Source organism: Humulus lupulus, chromosome 3, assembly GCF_963169125.1.
Source record: "Humulus lupulus chromosome 3, drHumLupu1.1, whole genome shotgun sequence".
Lineage (NCBI taxonomy): Eukaryota > Viridiplantae > Streptophyta > Magnoliopsida > Rosales > Cannabaceae > Humulus > Humulus lupulus.
The window spans coordinates 20,809,168-20,828,482 of NC_084795.1; the positions used below are offsets into that span (position 1 = coordinate 20,809,168).

Here is a 19,315-nt window from a genome sequence, read left to right on the forward strand (position 1 = left end):
TTGTAAGTTTTTATATATATATATTGAACTTATGTAATCTATTTATTTTAATATAACTAACTTAAATAAATTACTTTTATTTTACAGGCTCATTATCGAAAACTCATTGAGGAGGGTCAATGGGAACCCCAAGGCCCTGATGATGTGTTGGCGAGGGCATTGGGCACCCCCGAGCCACGAGGGCGTGTTCGGGCTAAAGGTTATGGTGTGTCCCCCGCATTGTTTTGGGATACTCCGAAACCTACCAAAATGAAAGAGAATTCGAAAGACACGGTTTCGGCTAGCGCTATGAGAAATGAGTTTGAGGAAAGACTTCGTCAACAAGAAGAACGACATCGTCAACAAGAAGCGCGTCTAGAAGAACGTTTTCGTAAACAAGAGGAAATGTTGAGATCTTTCATGGCCCAACAGAGTGGTTTAGGATCCAATATTGGAGTCCCACTAGTAGTTCCAACCCCACCGGGACCATCTTACTATGTGCCTGACCCACAAGCACCATCTTACTATGTGCCCGACCCTCCAGGGCCATCTTGCTATGTGCCCGACCCACCAGCACCATCTTACTATCAACCTGAACCACCAATACCATTTGTGACTGAGGTAATTTCAATTTGATAGTTGAAAATGACTATGTATGTACATGCATACACACATATATACATAATGCTACTTATTATAATGTGCAGGTACCTAGTTGTCAGTTAGCCATTGGTTCGCTATCCAATATTGTTGCATCAGGCAAGCTCATTGACAAAGAGTTGGGTAACAACTACCAAGTGGTGATTACTGATGCCATTAAGCCGGCGACACCTCTTCCTTATGCAAAACCTGATCAGCATATGTACATAGTCATTCAGGCTATTGGGAATCCTATATCATGGCCTAAGGAATTGGTCATCGTATCTGATGATATACATGAACAGGTGATGTATCTTGTTTATATAATCATATTTGTTATTATATATTTCAATTTGTTTGTAAATTTTCTAATTATTAATATTATTTTACATACTTGTTCTAGAAGTAATAACATATCAGAACGACCAATTGCTCCTTCAACACAACGACCTCGAGAAAGAATACAACGTTTGAGTGATCCTCTGACACAAGACACAAGTCCTTTGGAACAGATATACAATATTATATCTCGTTGGAATGACGATGACTGTGTCAATCCAGGCATAGATGAGGATGTATTCAGTCAGGATATTTCTAGTCTTTACATGTGCAAAGAGGACATACTTCAATTTATTCGAATGGAAAAGATTGGACAAGGAGTTGTCGTTTGCTACATGAGGTATCTCACAAGTTTTTTACTTAACCTTTCTTATTTGATTTATTTTAACAACAAATTTCCTAAATTATATTTTTGACTACTACTCTTTTTTTAATAGGTTGTTATACAATTTTTTGGTAGAACAAGGGCGCCAAAATAAGTTTTTATTTGTCAATCCTAATGTTGTAGCCACTAAAGGAAGTTCATTTGAAGAGCGTGTTCAAGGTCTGTTCAAGCACTGTCATCAATTAAGATCAAGTGAGAAACTTATGATTGTCCCCTGGAACCATGGGTAAGTTCAAAAATTTGTTACTGCCAGATACTTAGTCCTTATAACATTTGTGTTGGAGACTTATACCAAGTATTGTTTTTCTTGTGCAGTGATCATTGGATGTTGATTATATTGGCCCCATATGCATATTACATTTGTTGTTGTGATCCGGTGAACTCAGAACTGGAAAACCGTGAAGAAATTGTGGCAGTAATAGTCAATGCTTTCAACCTTTTTCTGACCAGTCTACCAAAACCTCCTGAGATTCCAAATAATATAGAAATTGTGCAACTGAAAGTAAGTAACTACGACTTTAATTATACTTGAATTTTACTGATATTTTTTTATATTAATTGCTTGATATTTTATTTAAATATTAGTGTCCGCACCAACCAGACAATGTGGCATGTGGATATTATGCGATGAGAATGTTCAAGGATTACATTGAACATTCACGACCTGGACGTTACTTGAAGAAAGAGTTATGTATATAAATTTATACAAAGTTAACAATTTATTTATTATTAAAGTATATATAATCAAATAATTGATTAACTAATATATTTTACTTTGTATTTTTTGTAGCTAAACACTACGCCATATACACAAGCACAGATTAATGAAATGCGACAACACTGGGTGAACCATATGCTACAAATAATTCAAAGTCATCGTCCCACATATTAGGTTTTTTTTTTACTTTTACTTTTTCTTTCTTACTATATGTTTAGCTAGCTAGTATAATATTTGTTAATTTTGTATGTTTAACAACAAATATTACAATTTTGTATATTTAGCTAGCAAAAACATATTAGATATACACATTTCGGTTTTATTAATGAAAATTCAAATTTTAAATTTGTATATAATTTAGATTTTTTAATTAATATATTTAATTCTATTTAAAAAAAATTAATATATTTAATTCTATTAATTAATATACTGAAAATAATTATTTAATTTTAAAAAAAAATACAAAAACCTATGACGTCTCCCGTGGGGAGACTTTGTAGATCATAGGGTGTACGTGTACAACCTATGGCGTCTCCCAGTGGGAGACGTTGGATGTCTACAAAGTCTCCCCATAGGAGACGTTGTAGGTACCTATGACGTCTCCCATGGGGAGACTTTGTAGACATCCAACGTCTCCCAGGGGGAGACATCAAATGTCTACAATGTCTCCCCCATATAGCCATTAAATGTCTATTTTGTTGTAGTGCTATGACCCATATAACACATTTTTTGTCCATTTGACAAGTGACGGGCCCTTGTGTTGGTGCAAAAAATTGGACAAGCTTGGTAACCTTTTGTGCTCAACCCTGATAGGTTACCATATGCTTGAAAATCATTACAGTCTACAACAACACTGCTTTTTAAATTAAATACTTTTTTTTAAAACCATCATATGTCTCAACACCATTTTCATACAACTCTTTCAAATCATCAATTAATGGTGCCAAATAAACATTGATATCGTGTCCTGGTTGTTTTGGGCCTAAAGTAATTAATGAAAGCATCAGTACTTCCTTTTCATGACCAACCAAGGAGGAAAATTGTACATAATCAAGAAGACATGCCATGAACTATGCCTACTACTCAGAGATCTATGCGGGTTTACTCCATCAACAGCTAAACCGAGACGAAGATGTCATAGTTCATTTTTTAATTCTGGATTGAAATAATTTACTTTCTTCTAGGCCTGTGAATCTATAGGATGTCAGAGTTTACGATCTTTCACTCTTCCAGCCCATGCCATATTAAGTTCTCAGAGTGTTCTGCGCTTCGATATAATCGCTTCAGCCACGAAATCAAAGATATGTACCATAACACTTTCTGAGGAATAAGTTTCCTAATCTCCTTACTTTTGTTAAGTTTGTACCATGGTAAACCACATTCTGGGCAAGTGTCCATGTCTGCATACTCCTTACGATATAAAACAAAATCATTCAGACATGCATGAATCTTCTCATACTTCAACCCTATCAAACTTGATGTTTTCTTTAATTCATATGTGTAGACTCCGGAAAACAATTTTCTAGCGGCAAAATCTCCTAGAAAGCAGCTAAAAATTGACTAAAACACTTATCACTAACACCATTTTCTGCTTTTATGTTATAAAATTTAACCATTGTTGGCAGTCTAAGTTTATTGCAACCACTAAACAATTATCTATCTGCATCTCTAACCACACTATCGAATTTTTATGGATTATGAAAATCTCTTCTTGTGCATCATCAAGCAATTCTATAGGATGATCATTAAAATCATTACTCTCAAAATCATCTACACCTCGCCTACCTAATTGATATGGGTCATCATTTAATAATTCTCCATGCCAATACAATCTTGTATAACTTATATCAAATCCCTGACAAAATACATGATCATTTATCATGGTAATATTCCCCTTTACTCCATTACCACAATCAATACAAGGACAACGAATTCTTTGTGGATAACTACAATTCTTTAGGCAAAAATCTTAAAAAATTGTTGAATCCATCTTGAAATTGTGGTGTTTCTTTCCACTCAAGCATCCATGATTTATCCATACTAATAACAATATTAAACTCCTAATAAGTTAGAAAAGAACTTATATAAGTTTCAAAAAGAATTCAATCATTTAAAGAGTTATACTCTATGCATGATAACTTTAGGCATGTTATTAGGTTCTAGTCCTATAAATTTTTTTAAAAAAATCGGTAGGGTTTCCTCTGTCTCTATAGCATGCCGTAATTTCATAATTACCTATAAAATCAATACAAACAAACACAATAGTCAAGTATAGATGAATCCATCATTATTAGGTTCTAGTCTTATAGTTTTTTTTTAAAAATTCGGCAGAGTTTCTTCTATTTCTATAGCATACCGTAATTTCATAATTACCTATAAAATCAATACATACAAACACAATAATCAAGCATAGATGAATCCATCATTATTAGGTTCTAGTCTTATGAAAATTTAAAAAAAATTCGACAGAGTATCCTCTGTTTCTATAGCATGCCGCAATTTCATAATTTCCTATAAAAGCAACACAAACAAACATAATAATCAAACATAAATGAATCCATCCTTATATCACCATAACACGCAAATTTCCCAGAGCCTACTTCACTAATTTTCAAACATAACTTTCACTAAATCCAATATGCATGATTTAATTAACCTTATCTTTATACATAATCTTGTAGTAATATAAATAAAATTAAAAAATTATAAACCTTCAATATTACTCTTCAATTCACCCGAAATGAACAACAAAGTCACAACTCAATCGACGACCCTACTAAGACATTACTTACATAATTAGTAAACTACATAATTAATTATCAAACCACTAAATAAAAAAAACAAATCAAACTAGTTATAGAAACTAATGAACAAGACTTTGATCATCTTCAAGCTATTTATTTTTTCAAATATTTACAAAGAAAATTCATCTTTTCACAATTTCTAAAATTTACTAATATAGATATATATATATATTTATAATAAACCAAATTTTTATCACATTATTTAAAATAACAAAATAAACAAATAACTAGAAAAGTTAACAAAATATTACTAAATCTAATTACAAAATTCGGAATAATATAAAAAAAATAACTCAAACAAAGTTTGTAGGATCAAACCTATTCATTGATGATTGAAATAACTTCTATCACACTTTTGAAACTCAAACACCTATACACATTCAACACAAAATATGAGAACCAAAAAAAAAAGAAAAAAACATAGAAAAATAAAATATTATCATCAAAACAATGATTTAGTACTCCATACCTGTTTTGAAGCTCAAAAACACCTTACTATGACAAAAATCCGGTCAAAATCCAGCAAGAATCACCAAGAACCAATGAGAAATAATACCCATGGCTAAATGTATTTTTTTTCTCTAAAAAACAAAAAAAATATTTTTAGGCTATATTTCGGTTTATAATTAGGAAATTTGTAAGAAAGAATGAAAAAAAAAAGGTTTGATTCAATAAATGGTTATGTCATACGGTTGCGTTAATGGAGCTTTTGGGGTTTGCACAGAGGAGAAGAGAAGGGTTATGGGCTGTTAGTGTGGAAGAAAGGGTTTTAAGAGCAATCAGCATTGCATGGCTGGGCACTTTCTACTGCAGTTTTTATGTAAAAACCGAAGTAGAAAGCGTACTTTCCACTTTAGTTCTTAGATAAAAATTGTAGTAGAAAGTTACCAAAACACTAATAAGGGACGCGTTTGGCTTGATCTTTTTTTTACATCATTATTCTCTCCAAACCGAAGTCATGGGCCTGTACAACCAAACATGACCCTCTTGCAATAAGTGTAATTTATCTTAGTAACTTTTCATTGACTAAATTCAAAATATGCATAACTAATTTGTTGTACTCCTTTCACAACACTTATGCTCAATGCAAGGCAAATATAAGAGTTAATTGTAACTTTAACTTGCAATATGATAATAAAATACATCCATAAGTAGCTAGGATGCCAAGAGAGAGGGACCTAATGTGGGAGCACATACCAAACCCAAGAACTATCAATAAATCTTGCCAATAAGTAATGTAGCAAGAAATATTCTCTCTATTCATATTTCATTATAAAATTATAATATATTCTAAACATTAACAAGAGTTCATAGGTTCCGGTACACACCTAGTTACTGTTAGTTTTACAACATTATAAAAACCAGAGTTATGGGTACCTAACAGATACTAAAGATACACCACCCTTTCATCAACCAAAAATATATTGTGCTTACTCTTAAAAAAAGATTCGTCTATCTTAGATGCTTCATAAACTCAAAATTAAAATCAATAAAGAAACACAAAAATAAATAAATCCCCACTTTAATAAACACAATGAGGAAATTACTTCTAATTTAAAATAAAAATGGGTATAGAGCATTGTCAATGACCCAAAGCTAAAGAAACCAATGTATATCTTTAACTTAAAAACAACCACAAACTTTAAAATCAACAAAAATAGCAAGCATGAGCATATATATAAATAAGTTAATTACAAATTTCAATGCTTTATTAATATTTCTAGAGACCACACAGAACAAGACTAATAAAAAACCTATTCAATGTAAAAATATAAAACAAAACTTCAGTTCATTCCTTAAAATTATCATATTTGAGACTTAAATCCCATTATCCATAGTGATATCTATCAAGAAACAAATCAAGATAAGGAAAAAACCAGATTTGTATTATTTTTCTTCAAACTAAATCAAGTAAAAGCTCAAAACAATCATAAATCTGAGAATAAATCATTTTTTGCAGTACAACCTTGTCTACGTACGAACCACTATCGTACGCACCGTCATACCCATGACTGAGCCACACTATAGAACCCATGACCAAACCCTCCCTGTCACACGTCGCAAGCCTTGAGCCCCATCACCCCATTGCACTCCTGCAAATAAAAAAGAGACAAAGAGAAAGATCGGACAAGAGAATGTCTGAGAGAGAGAACGAGATAGAGAGAGTGTGTCTGTTACCGTCGAAGCTCATCGCCTAGAGAAGCCCTTGTACCCTTCCATTCATCCATCGACCATGTGAGAAAGGGATAAAGAGATCTCTAGAGACATATCGAGCGTAGGAGAGATCAGAGAGAGAGAGAGAGAGGATAGACTATAGAGAGAGAGGGAGAGAGAGGATGGTCTTAGAGAGGAGAAAGAGAGTGGGTTGGAGAGATTGAGGAGAGAGGGGGGTTGAGTCGAAGAGGTCGAGGAGATAGAGGGGTTGGATTCGGAGAGAGAGAGGCTAGGTTTTTTTTTTGCAGAAAAGAACATGAAGGAGAATAAGCCAATGAGCTTTGTTAACGGGGTCACTATGATCAGTGACACGTGTCGCCTCTAATAAAATTTAAAAATTATTAGGGGCGACTTAATATTACAAAATTCGCCGCTAATAGTTGAGAAAAAAATTATGTGGGAAAATTCCCACACTTTTTTCTGAAAAATTTCAAAATTATTACAAAAGTCACCCCTAATAATGACCCATATTAAAAAAAATCTAATAATGACCTGAAAACATCATTTCGCCACTAATGACGACATTATTAGCCGCGATTTTGAGTCACCCCTAATAGTGTAGCCCCTAAAAATCATTTTTCTTGTAGTGTTGGAATAACAAAAAATGCATCAACCCATTTCTAAAAAAAACAAAGAATCAACTCCAGATTGAAATCCCAGCCACCATCCAAGCAGTTTCGCTCTTTCTAAGTAAAATTTTGAACTAAAATGCGGATTTCAATCAACATAGTAACCACATAGAAAGAAACATTGCTAGAGAAAGGTAACAATTGGAGTGTCTTTGATGCTAATGAGAGGCAAAATCTTAGATTTACAAAGCAATCATATACATATTATATGGGTCCAAAAGTCCAATTCTTTAAGCTAGTCCGGCTAGTAGGTTCGCTGAAAAGCCATCAAAGACTTCATATAGGCTTCTGGCAGACTAGTCAACCCAGCAGCTCCCACTACTACAAAATCATCTTTTGTGTTGACTGACACGGTTGACTAAGTTTAAGCATTTGCGTTAGTTGGAAAGTGACATGAAATAAAGGACATTTATATCATTTTTAAGACTAGTGTTGTTAATGGAGAGTGTTTGTGTCATTTTGTAATTGACGCAAACCTTAACATTTGTGTCACTTTCGCACTAACACAAATCAACTCGTTTGTATCAGTTACAAAGTATCACAAATAATGTTGCTTTTGTAATTTTTTTAATAACTAAAGTCAATATGGGCCCAAAGACATAATTTTACCCTAATTATAAAATCTCTTTATCAGCCCAAGTCGCCACCATTCCCACCCTCTCCATCTCTCAACCTCTCTCTCTCGCATGAAAGGGAAACCAGACGGGGCAAGCGACTCTCTCATACAGTCTCTCTCTCTCAACTGTAAGCTTTCTCTCTTTCTCTATTATTCGATATCTCCCTCAATTTCTCTCATGTTCATTTTTTTTTTCTTTCTATTTTCTATTATAGGTGGTGTTGGGGCTTTGAGGGTGATGATGTGTGGTGGAGACGAGGCTTCGCGACATCATGGTTTGAGCTCAATAAGCCATTCTCTTTCTCTATGTCAATTGAGTGTTTTCTTTGTTATTTTATAATTTTATAATTTTTTCATGTCATAAAACGAAAAAAAAATTGATGTGTAGATGTCTAGAGCTAGAACCATATAAATCTTATATTTCAAATCTATTAATTTTTTAGGTATATATATACTCATAGTAATTTTACAAATAATCATTGCCCTATATTTAAGCTATACTATATTTGTCACGACTCGAGCCCTAGCCTGTGGCAGATTTGTAATGTCCATAACTTGGGTGGTCAAACGTCAAACTTTCACCCTTGTTGGAAAATAGTCCTGATAAATGATTCTTTAGTTTATATTAAATAAAACTATAATTTTAAGTCAAAATAATGGAATAACTCATATAATTATGTATAAAAATATTTGTGATAAAAGCATGATCATCTATCATTATACATAGAACAATAATATCCTCACAGTTATGTAATCACCAAACAGTTAAATTTAATAAGTCATAAAACACTAAAATAATACTTATCATCCATCATTCCTAATTAAGAGTTACCGAGCATAAGGTTCTAAACCAAATATATAAACAATGTTCAAAAGATAAGACTATGGCAATTAATAGAACTATGCTAAAACACATTAGCTCCACCAATAATTCACCTTCAACATTCGCATCACTGGGTTCCTGGAATGAGAGAGATATAGGGGGTAAGCTTATAAAGCCTAGTAGGAAAGACACTAATATCATGAGGCCAAAAGTTTAATAAAACCCCTCCATGGTTAGCTTTCAAAACAAAACATATATCATTATGTATAAACCAAAAATAGAGAGTGACCACAAATAATCACAAGAGACAAACAACATGTGCACATCACACCATCCATTAGATCCTTAGTATTCGTTACACACCATAGAAAAACTGACATCCTAAGCCAGGTAGCCGGACCTGATACACGGGAGAATCATTAAAAAGAAACCTCGCGAGGTTTAACATAAAGGTGGTGCAAGCTGGAACATTGATGACAGTGGTCATCTTATGGTTGGTCGAGCTGGTATATTACCAGGAATTCCTCTCTGGGATGATATGTAGAGAAAATCGATAAGAACAATAACCGAGTTCAACAAAAGGGCTCAGAGATTCGCCAATGTAGATGAGGAAAGGTCAGCATTAAAAGTGACCCCTCAACCCACAATAACTACAACGACGAATGTTAACTCAGCCTCGACCTCGACTACCCTCATCAACGTCATGACCCTCAAGAGAGAACCCTTCAAGAAGGAAGAAAAATGAAAGGAATAAATCAAAGGAAAACAGGGGGAAAAGAAGAAGGGAAACAAGTATTTCTCCGTTTATACAGTTTACACCGAGCTCAATGAGACTCGGGAAAATATTTTTCTTGCAAATGAGAATCAGGTCTCATTTAGACGACTTGACCCAATGCAAAATCAGAAGTGAAAGAGAGACTCCAACAAGTACTACAGATTACACCGGGACGTCGGACATACCATTGATGAGTGTTGACAACCGAAATACGAGATCGACGGCTTGATCTCGAGAGGATATTTCAGACAGTATGTAAGAAACTGGAATACCAATCAAGCATCGTCTGGACAGAGGGCAGCGTCTGCGCAACCTTACCAGCATAATAATAATCCCTGAGCAAAGGAGGATGTGGTAACCATCTTTGGGGGAACGCACCTTGCCAGATTGGTCAGAAATGCCTAGAAGAGATATGTAAACGAGCTGAAGACTAGAGACGGTTCTCCCCACGAACCTGAACCATGAGCTCCAAATCAACAAAGGGTTGAATCTCAACCCATTACTTTTACAGAAGAAGATGCCTCACATGTCTAGTTTCCCCTTAACGATCCCCTAGTAATAACGGGAGCTCTGTCAATATCCTCATAAGGCCACTCTAGAAAAGATGGGACTCAGGCTTCGAGATTTCAAAGCCTGTCCAACAATGTTGTATGGATTTTCAGGAGAAGGGATTGCTTGTATGGGATCCATCGAGCTCTCTGTAACCTTGGGAGACTATCCAGTCTCGTTGACCAAGATGATGGAGTTCGTGGTGGTGGACACTCCGTCGGCCTACAACGTGTTGGTCGGGAGACCATCCCTGATTGGGCTGGGGGTAGTGTCGTTGGTTAGGCATTTGGTCATCAAGTTCCCAACGTCAAGTGGCATCAGGATGTTGAAAGGAGACCAACTCGCCGCACGGGAATGATATAACATTTCCATGAGAGGGAAGATTCAAACAAGTGCACAAGCACTTGTTGTTATTCAGGAGATGAACGGATCCGTCTTTGAGATAGAAGAAGAGATCGACCCTAGGGTTGAAGAGAGGGTCGATCTCGAACCAATTAAGGAGCTTGAAGAAGTGAATCTCGATAAGAAAGATACCACGAGGGTGGTAAAATTAGGGAAACATCTTTTCAAAAATGCAAAATAGCAATTAACTTGCTTTTTGAGAGAAAACCAGTTTGTGTTTGCATGGTCGCACTCGGAGAAGGTAGGGATTAGTTTGAGTGTTATGAGCCATGCTCTCAACATAGATAAGAGCTTCCCTTTGAAGCAACCAAAAAGGAGGTTCCTGGATGACGATAGAAAGAAAGCTCTAAAAGAGGAGGTCAAAAGTTTAAAAGCAAATCGGTTTATTCGAGATGCTTTCTATCCTGATTGGATAGCCAACCTTGTGCTGCTCCCGACGCCCAATGGCAAGTGGCGAACCTGCATGGACTATTCCGACCTCAATAAGGCATGTCCCAAGGATTTCTTTCCCTTGCCTTTAATCGAACAGCTCGTAGATGCCACTGCAGGCCAAATTATTATGTCATTCATTGACACTTATTCTAGATATAACCAGATAGCCATGCATGCATCCAACCTAGAACTTACGAGCTTCGTGACCGACAAGGGCTTGTACTGCTACAACGTAATGCCTTTCGGGCTCAAAAATACTGGAGCCACATACCAAAGATTGCTAAACAGGATGTTCGCTGAGCAGATAGGGAATAACATGGAAGTTTATATGGACCATATGTTTGTCAAGTCCAAACATAACAGTGATCATGTAGGCAATCCTGTTGAATGTTTATTGTGCTCCGAAAATATAATATGAGACTCATTCCGCAAAAATGTTCATTTGGAGTATCCTTGGGTAAGTTTCTTTGATTTGTAGTGAATTCTCAGGGTATAGAGGCTAATCATGACAACAACAAAGTATTAATTGACATGCCTTCACCTCGAAAACATAAAGATGTTCAAAGCTTAACTGGACAAATGGCGACCTTCAGTAGGTTTATCTCGAAATCTACAGACTGGTGTCTACCATTCTTTAGTCTTTTGAAAGGGGGCAAGAAGTTTGAATGGTCGGATGAGTGTGAACTTGCATTCCAGATCCTTAAGAAACACCCCCCCCTCCCTCGAGCCACCGATCTTGTCTAAACCAATCACAGGGGAAATCTTATACTTATACCTCAACACAACCGAGCATGCCATTAGCGTAGTACTTGTCCAAAAGGATAAGAAAGTACAAAATCTAGTATACTGCGTCAGTAAGAGGTTACTGGGGCAGATCGAGATACCCATTAATGGAGAAATTAGCTTTGAACCTAATGCACGCATCTCGAAAGCTTCGACCCTATTTCGAAGCACATGTTATCCATGTGTTAACTGATCAGCCCTTGAGACAAGTATTATCCAAGCCTGAAGCATCCAGGAGAATGTTGAAATGGGTTGTCGAGCTCGAACAGTTCGAGATCACCTATCATCCTAGATCAACGATCAAAGGACATGATTTGGCAGATTTCATTGTCGAGTGTACAGGGATTTCCAACGAGAAAGTCGTTACCCCAGCCCGTGAGATGTTGAGACTTTACGTCTATGGGTCCTCCAATGAAAATGGATCAGGGGCAGGTATCATTCTGTTCACCCAGACGGGAAATCACTTGCACTTGGCGCTAAGGTTTGGCTTTGAGGCATCGAACAACAAGTTTGAGTACGAGTTCCACCCACAAAGCTTACCATGATGAGCTCCCCATGGCCATTCGTGGTATAAGAAATCGACCTCATAGGCTCCTTGCCAACTAGAAAAGGTGGAGTAAGATATGTTGTATTCGTTGTCGACTATTTCACTAAATAAACCAAAGTTGAACTCTTAGCAATCATCACTTTGAAGAAAGTCCTAGATTTCGTAGTGAGAAACATCATCTATAGATACAGGATGCCCAGGAAGATTATGTCGAGTAATGGGACCCAATTCGACAGCGATTTGTTTACACACTTTTGTGAAAAAGAATGGGACAATAAAAAGTTTTTCCTTTGTGGCCCATCCCCAAGCAAATGGACAGGTTGAAGCCATGAACAAAACTTTAAAAGTTTTATGAAGAAAAGGCTAGAAGAAGCAAAGAGGAGATGGCCAGAGGAGTTGCCTCAAGTCCTGTGGGCATATAGAACAACGACGAGAACCTCGACGAGGTATACCCCTTTCTCCCTGGCTTATGAGTGCGAGACCATGTTGCCCATCGAGGCTGAAATCCCAACCATAAGGCGCGACACATATGACCAAACCTCGAACCAATCCAAACTCAAAGAAAGTTTGGACCTCTTCGAAGAAAGAAGAGATAAAGCCCAGTTGAAAAACGTTGCATACCAGCAAAGGGCTACGATATATTTTCACAAGAAGGTCCAAGATAGGAAATTTGGATTGGGAGACTTGGTGTTAAGGTACGTGTTTCTGCCCACACGAGACCCATTTGCTAAGGTGCTTGGACCTAATTGGGAGGGACCCTATCAGATCGAGTCTGTTATTCGACCTGGAGTTTATAAGCTAGCGTGGCTGAATGGAGGACTAGTTCCGCGAGCTTGGAATGGTGAACATCAATGCCCTTATTATCAATAAAGTAGGAATTATGTTTATTTGTTTTAACCAAGCGTGTATTTGATTTTTACTTTTTGATTAATAAAGTACTAAATTTCTTTCATATGTTGTATTTTTGTTGTTATGTTTTTTTGCAAACCCTCAAAATTCAATAACCTAAGATCACAATCGTAGGATACTAAGTAGGCATAAGTAGTATACAATCATACCATAGGCTAAAAAAAATATCACATAAATAAAAATAAACTCTAAAAAGTGTTATAATATATACAACACATAATTATAAGTCTTTTGAAAATGTATTATAATGTATACTATGTAAAAAAAAAGTGTTAAAGTAATAGAAATAAAATATAAAAAAAAAGCCTACTCCCGTAACCACCATCATCTCATTCTCATTCTCATTCTCCTTCTCCTTCTTGTCTTTTTCTCTCCCTTCGCCCTAGCCGCCACTCCCATAACCACCATCATCCTCAGCTCCGACCACCTAACCACCATCCTCACAACCCTTTTTCTCCGAGCCAAGCTCCAAATCTCAGGCACCCGTCACCCAACCCACGAACCAAGTGACCCAGGTGCGAGCCCACCTCTGAGTGCCTTCGACCCAGTGCGACTTCCATTTGCGGGCCACCACCAGGCGCGATTCTGCACCTGTTTTGCTGTAGAGCCTCGAGTGCTCACCAAGCGAGGCCTAGATTCCGCAAGCCCAAACGCGCCCCCCCCCCCCCCCCCCCCCCCTTAATGTGAGGTTAGGTGTGTCTCCAAGAAAACTCCTGCATCGAGAGCTCCATCGCACCCAGAAAAAAATCGGCCCCGACCCCAGCTTCATGAGCTCCTGGTTAAACAAAAGCACAACCCGCACTACAAGAAAAAATTCTTTTAATAACACCAAAAATGTGTTATCAAAACATACCATAACACTTTTTTATGTGTTAACGTAGGTCAGGGTACTTTACATAACACTTTATCATTGTTATACAGATGTGTTATTATACTGTCAACGATAACACACTTTCTATGTTATTTTAATAAATAGACAAGTGTTTAATTATATTATTTATAGTCGATTATATAACACATTTAAATTCTTATAAATTTGTGTTATACTACACTTTAGTATAACACATTTTTTGTGTTATACTACACTTTAGTATAACACATTATTTGTGTTATAATTCACTTTAGTATAACACATTATTTGTGTTATATAATGAAGTTTGCATAACGAAATTCTTTACATAAAAAGTGTTATTGTAATAAATATTATAACACATTTTTCGTATTATTTTAATATTTAGATGAGTTTAAATTCTCATTATATATTCATTTATATAACACTAATTTATTCTATTATATTTTAACTTTTTTTATATATAATTAAAATTTGCTTTCTAATATATACTAGCATCATCAAACGAACTTGATTTTCAAATAACAAAAAGTAAAAACATTCAACATTGTATTAACAATCCACAAATTAGTTTAAAACATTCAACACTGTCATCAACAACAAAATGTTCTTTAAGTATTCAAGTAGTCTTAAATATTCAACATATTGAAAAGCTACTACTTTCACCACAAAATATTGAAGAGTTTAATTTTTTACATAATAACACGTCAAAATTTGAGTAGTTGCACACTCCTACAGTACTATTTCATAGGAAAAAAACATGCAATTGAAGTTGCTTCATTGTACCAGCCATAATGATTTGATCTTCACTTCCAATTCTAGCAAAACCAACACACTCCGTGTTTTTATTGCAGACTGCAACACAACATAATACAACAACATTCAATGTTAAATTGATAAACTAAGTCTGATTTAGTTCTTTGAAATTCAAAGTTAAGACATGAGTGAGTCATAGAGTAATAGTAGTAGTTATCATTACCATATTCTACTTTTGCTTGAACAAAAGAGAGAAGAAACAAATTTGTTAATTTCAGTAATGGGGTTGAAGCTATATAACTCTTTATGGCTGTTATGGTGTCCACAGAGGCCAATATTGAAGAAAAAGCAATTAGTTTTTCAAGAAATATTTAATATTATTATTGTTTTGGCCCTTTGGAGTGGCAGATCAGTGGCCTTAAGTTCAACATTTTTTCTTTCAAACATATCCTTGCTGCTCCCCACCCTAACTCACTCTTTCCTATTTCTTTTATTTAAAATAATTTAAAATCAAAACAGAATTAGAAAAGAGCCAGAATCAGAATTCACTGGGGCAAAGGCAGAAAAACTAATCCAAGAACTTAACCATCTTGAAGTTTAGATACAAAAACACTAGACATACAAGTGAGCACTTTAAATCGCCAATCCTATTTGCTTATAATGTCTATATATCTAGTACTAATGTAAGTAACCTCAATTGACTCTGAAAACAAAGAAGATTGTCTAGGTTCTACAACAGGTTTCTTATGCCTGCAGATTCTTTCCCATAATGTTGTTGAATTGGCAAGACTCTTCAACATTGGAACAATAATTGTTTAGACTAAAATAAGCAGAGTTGAACCCTTCACTAATTGATTTATATTTCTTACCATTTTCTTCCAGCACCCAATGCATTGGTTAAAGCACCACCAGCTAAGTGTCCTAGATGCATTACCTGAAATAATGGAAAAAGAGATACCTAAACTTCATGACTACAAAAAGCATTACTGAAAAAGAAAATGTATACTGACCTTGGGCTCAGGTCATTACTTTGTTGGATCCATACTTTGTACTTCTAGAGATTTGAGCCATAAATACATGTTTGCAACTAGATCTTTAATCATTTCCTGAGGTAGAAAATAATAATAAAAGAAATAGTATTAAGGAACAGAATGAAACATCTCTGAATAATAAAAAAAAGATAAGTAAAAACTGCAAGCAATATTCATTTAGTTACTATATTATGATTAATATGTACTCTCGGAAAATTATGTTTGTCTATAAGATGGATGCATGTATTTATGTGTTTATTCAACTAAGCCTCAATCAACGAAACTTAAACGAGTACTCTACCTGGACAAACCCATATCACTACAAGAAATCTGATCTTTACCTACCAATATTTTACCTACCAATATATATTGGTAGGGAAAGTAATGTCTTGCCTACCAATATTTATTGGTAGATAATATTAGTAGGTAAATGCTAGTCCATTATATTATATTTCGGAACATAGCTTTACCTACCAATAATATCAGTAGGTAATGATCTTTACCTACGTATATTATGGAGGAAAATTTTTTAACCATTCCCGCTCAATTTTCCCCCCATTTTTTATTTTCATTATATTATTTTATTATTATAAATGCTTATTTGGAAGCTTATGTGGAGTAAATAATATGATGTGTGCAACATTTGCCTACCAATTCCTTACCTACTTATATTTATTTGTAGGTAAATGTGACTTTTACCTACCAATATTTAATAGTACGAACTATGCGTAGGTAAATATTACAAAATATATAAACTATTTCAAATATATTTTTCGCTACCAATAAAATTGGTAGGTAAAGATTTTTACCTACGTATATATTGGAGGGAAAAAATTAAGCTTTTGGAGCTCATTTTTCCCTCTAATTTTATTTTAATTTTTAAAATTTTATTAAAATTAATGCTGATGTGTCTACAACATTATCCTAGTGTCTAACCATACTTATTTTATAATTTACACATCATTTTATCAATACATAAAATATAATAAAAACATAAATAAATTTATTATTAAATATAAATATATATTTATAAACCTAAACCCTAACGCCACCGACTCAACCTCTTCCTCTTCCATACCCACCTTCGACCGCTCCACCTTCCTTTCCTTCTCCGCTGCCCATGGTCTCGCAGTCCGTGCTATTGTGGTCGAGGTCGACGACGCCGAGTTCGCCTTCGCCACTAGCGTCGCCCACGGAGCCACACCTTCCTCTCCTCCTGTATCTCTCGGAGACGGCGCCGTCATTGCTGAGGTACGCCTCTATGGCGACGTCGTTTTGCGCTACGTCAGTTACAAATCCCAAGACCCAAATCCTCCGAGTTTGTGTTTCCTGCCTGGGTTCGAGCCCGTGGCTGCTGAGGCCGAATCCTTGGACTTTGGGATTCGAAGTCTAGACCACACAGTGGGCAACATTCCCGAACTGCTACCCGCAGTGTCGTACGTGAAGGGATTCACGGGTTTCCACGAGTTTGTCGAGTTCTCGGCGGTGGACGTCGGGACGAGTGAGAGCGGGCTTAACTCGGTGATGCTGGCGAACAACGACGAAAGGGTCATTATCCCGATGAATGAGCCGGTGTACGGAACGAAGAGGAGGAGTCAAATTCAGACATTTCTGGAGCACAACGAAGGGGCTGGGGTTCAAAACCTGGCTCTGGTTAGCGATGACATATTCAGTACGCTGAGAGAGATGAGGCAGCGAAGTGCGTTGGGTGGGTTCGAGTTCATGCCTTCGCCATCGCCAATGTACTATAAGAACCTCAAGAATCGAGCTGGGGATGTGTTGACGGAGACTCAGATAAAAGAGTGCGAGGAGTTCGTGGTTTTGGTGGACAGGGATCATGAGGGTACACTGCTCCAGATTTTCACCAAACCACTAGGAGATAGGTAATATTATTTTCACTGTAACATTCCATTTAGTAAAAGTAGTTTAGTGAAGAAAATCTTTAGAGTGTTCACGTGTGTACAATTGCAGTTCGCGGCACACCTTGGGCAATTAGCAATTGTCAAATCTTTATGTAGTTGTACGAGTAGTCTAACTGGTAGAATTCTTCGCACTACAAAGACTACTGGACCACTTTATATGTATTGGCTTCTTATTTCATGCATATATAAAGTTGTACGTACGTGCTAATATTTTGTTTAGTATGTGCTAAATCAGAATTTGTTTGAAATGTTGTGCAGACTGACCATATTCATCGAGATAATACAGAGAGTCGGGTGCATGATAAAGGATGATAAAGGCAAGATGTATCAGAAGGGTGGCTGTGGAGGTTTCGGAAAGGGTAATATCTCAGAGCTGTTTAAATGCATGGAGGAGTATGAGAAGACACTGCTTGAAGCCAAAGTCGTGTCCTAATCACTCTCGTTCATTCGATCTCATCTGTGTACTAGAAAGTAAGTTTGTGTAACCACTTTGGTGCAGTCTTGCTTGGAATATATAATATTATATCTATACAATACATGCAAATTTGAATCAGTTGTTCCTTTTTCTTTATTTTTTCATTTTTATTATAAGTGTATATTTATATTTAATAATAAATTTATTATTAGTGGAAAATCAAAATCTTTGATTATGTGTATTGATTTGGATTGTTTTTATTATTTAAGGCAGTCTGGATTCAAACATTGCTATGAATATGTGATTTTTTGTCTTTCTAATTATATGATTTTGTGTATTCAAAGTTATGAACACAGTACCTTTCCTCGGCTCTTAAACAAGTGTATTTTTAATTGATTTTATGGTTATGGTTTACTTATTTCATTTTTGAGACATTGTGTAGATGTGCACTTTTTTCTTGTCAATGAAGAGCCATAATAAGTATGACTAGCTAATGTGTTAGTGATTATGACATTTGATATGCCGTATTTTTAGTTATATTGGCATTCTATGTATGTCATAAATGCCCATATTTGGTCATAATTAGTTTTGAAATACTGATGATGATTTGGGAACATCACATATAGTGTTTGGTCTTTGTTATTCCCTGTTTTGGAGTAGCTTTTGGTTCTGTAGCAGAGACAGACATAACAACAAGGTATATGCTATCATCAATAAATTGATACTATGTTGCTATATTCAGATTTGGAGATTTTTTTATACTTTGTTATTGATATTGATATTCAGATTTAGGATGTA

The 19,315-nt window shown here is 35.7% G+C and overlaps 1 protein-coding gene across 1 annotated transcript; it reads left to right on the forward strand.

Moving 5' to 3' along the window:
• Nucleotides 1-17,224: 17,224 nt before the first annotated feature.
• Nucleotides 17,225-18,655, forward strand: LOC133823759 (4-hydroxyphenylpyruvate dioxygenase-like; the record flags this gene model as incomplete). Its single annotated transcript, XM_062256612.1, has 2 exons — nucleotides 17,225-18,063; nucleotides 18,361-18,655. Coding segments are annotated over 2 exons (1,014 nt in total), but the record flags the coding sequence as incomplete, so codon positions are not given.
• Nucleotides 18,656-19,315: the final 660 nt, after the last annotated feature.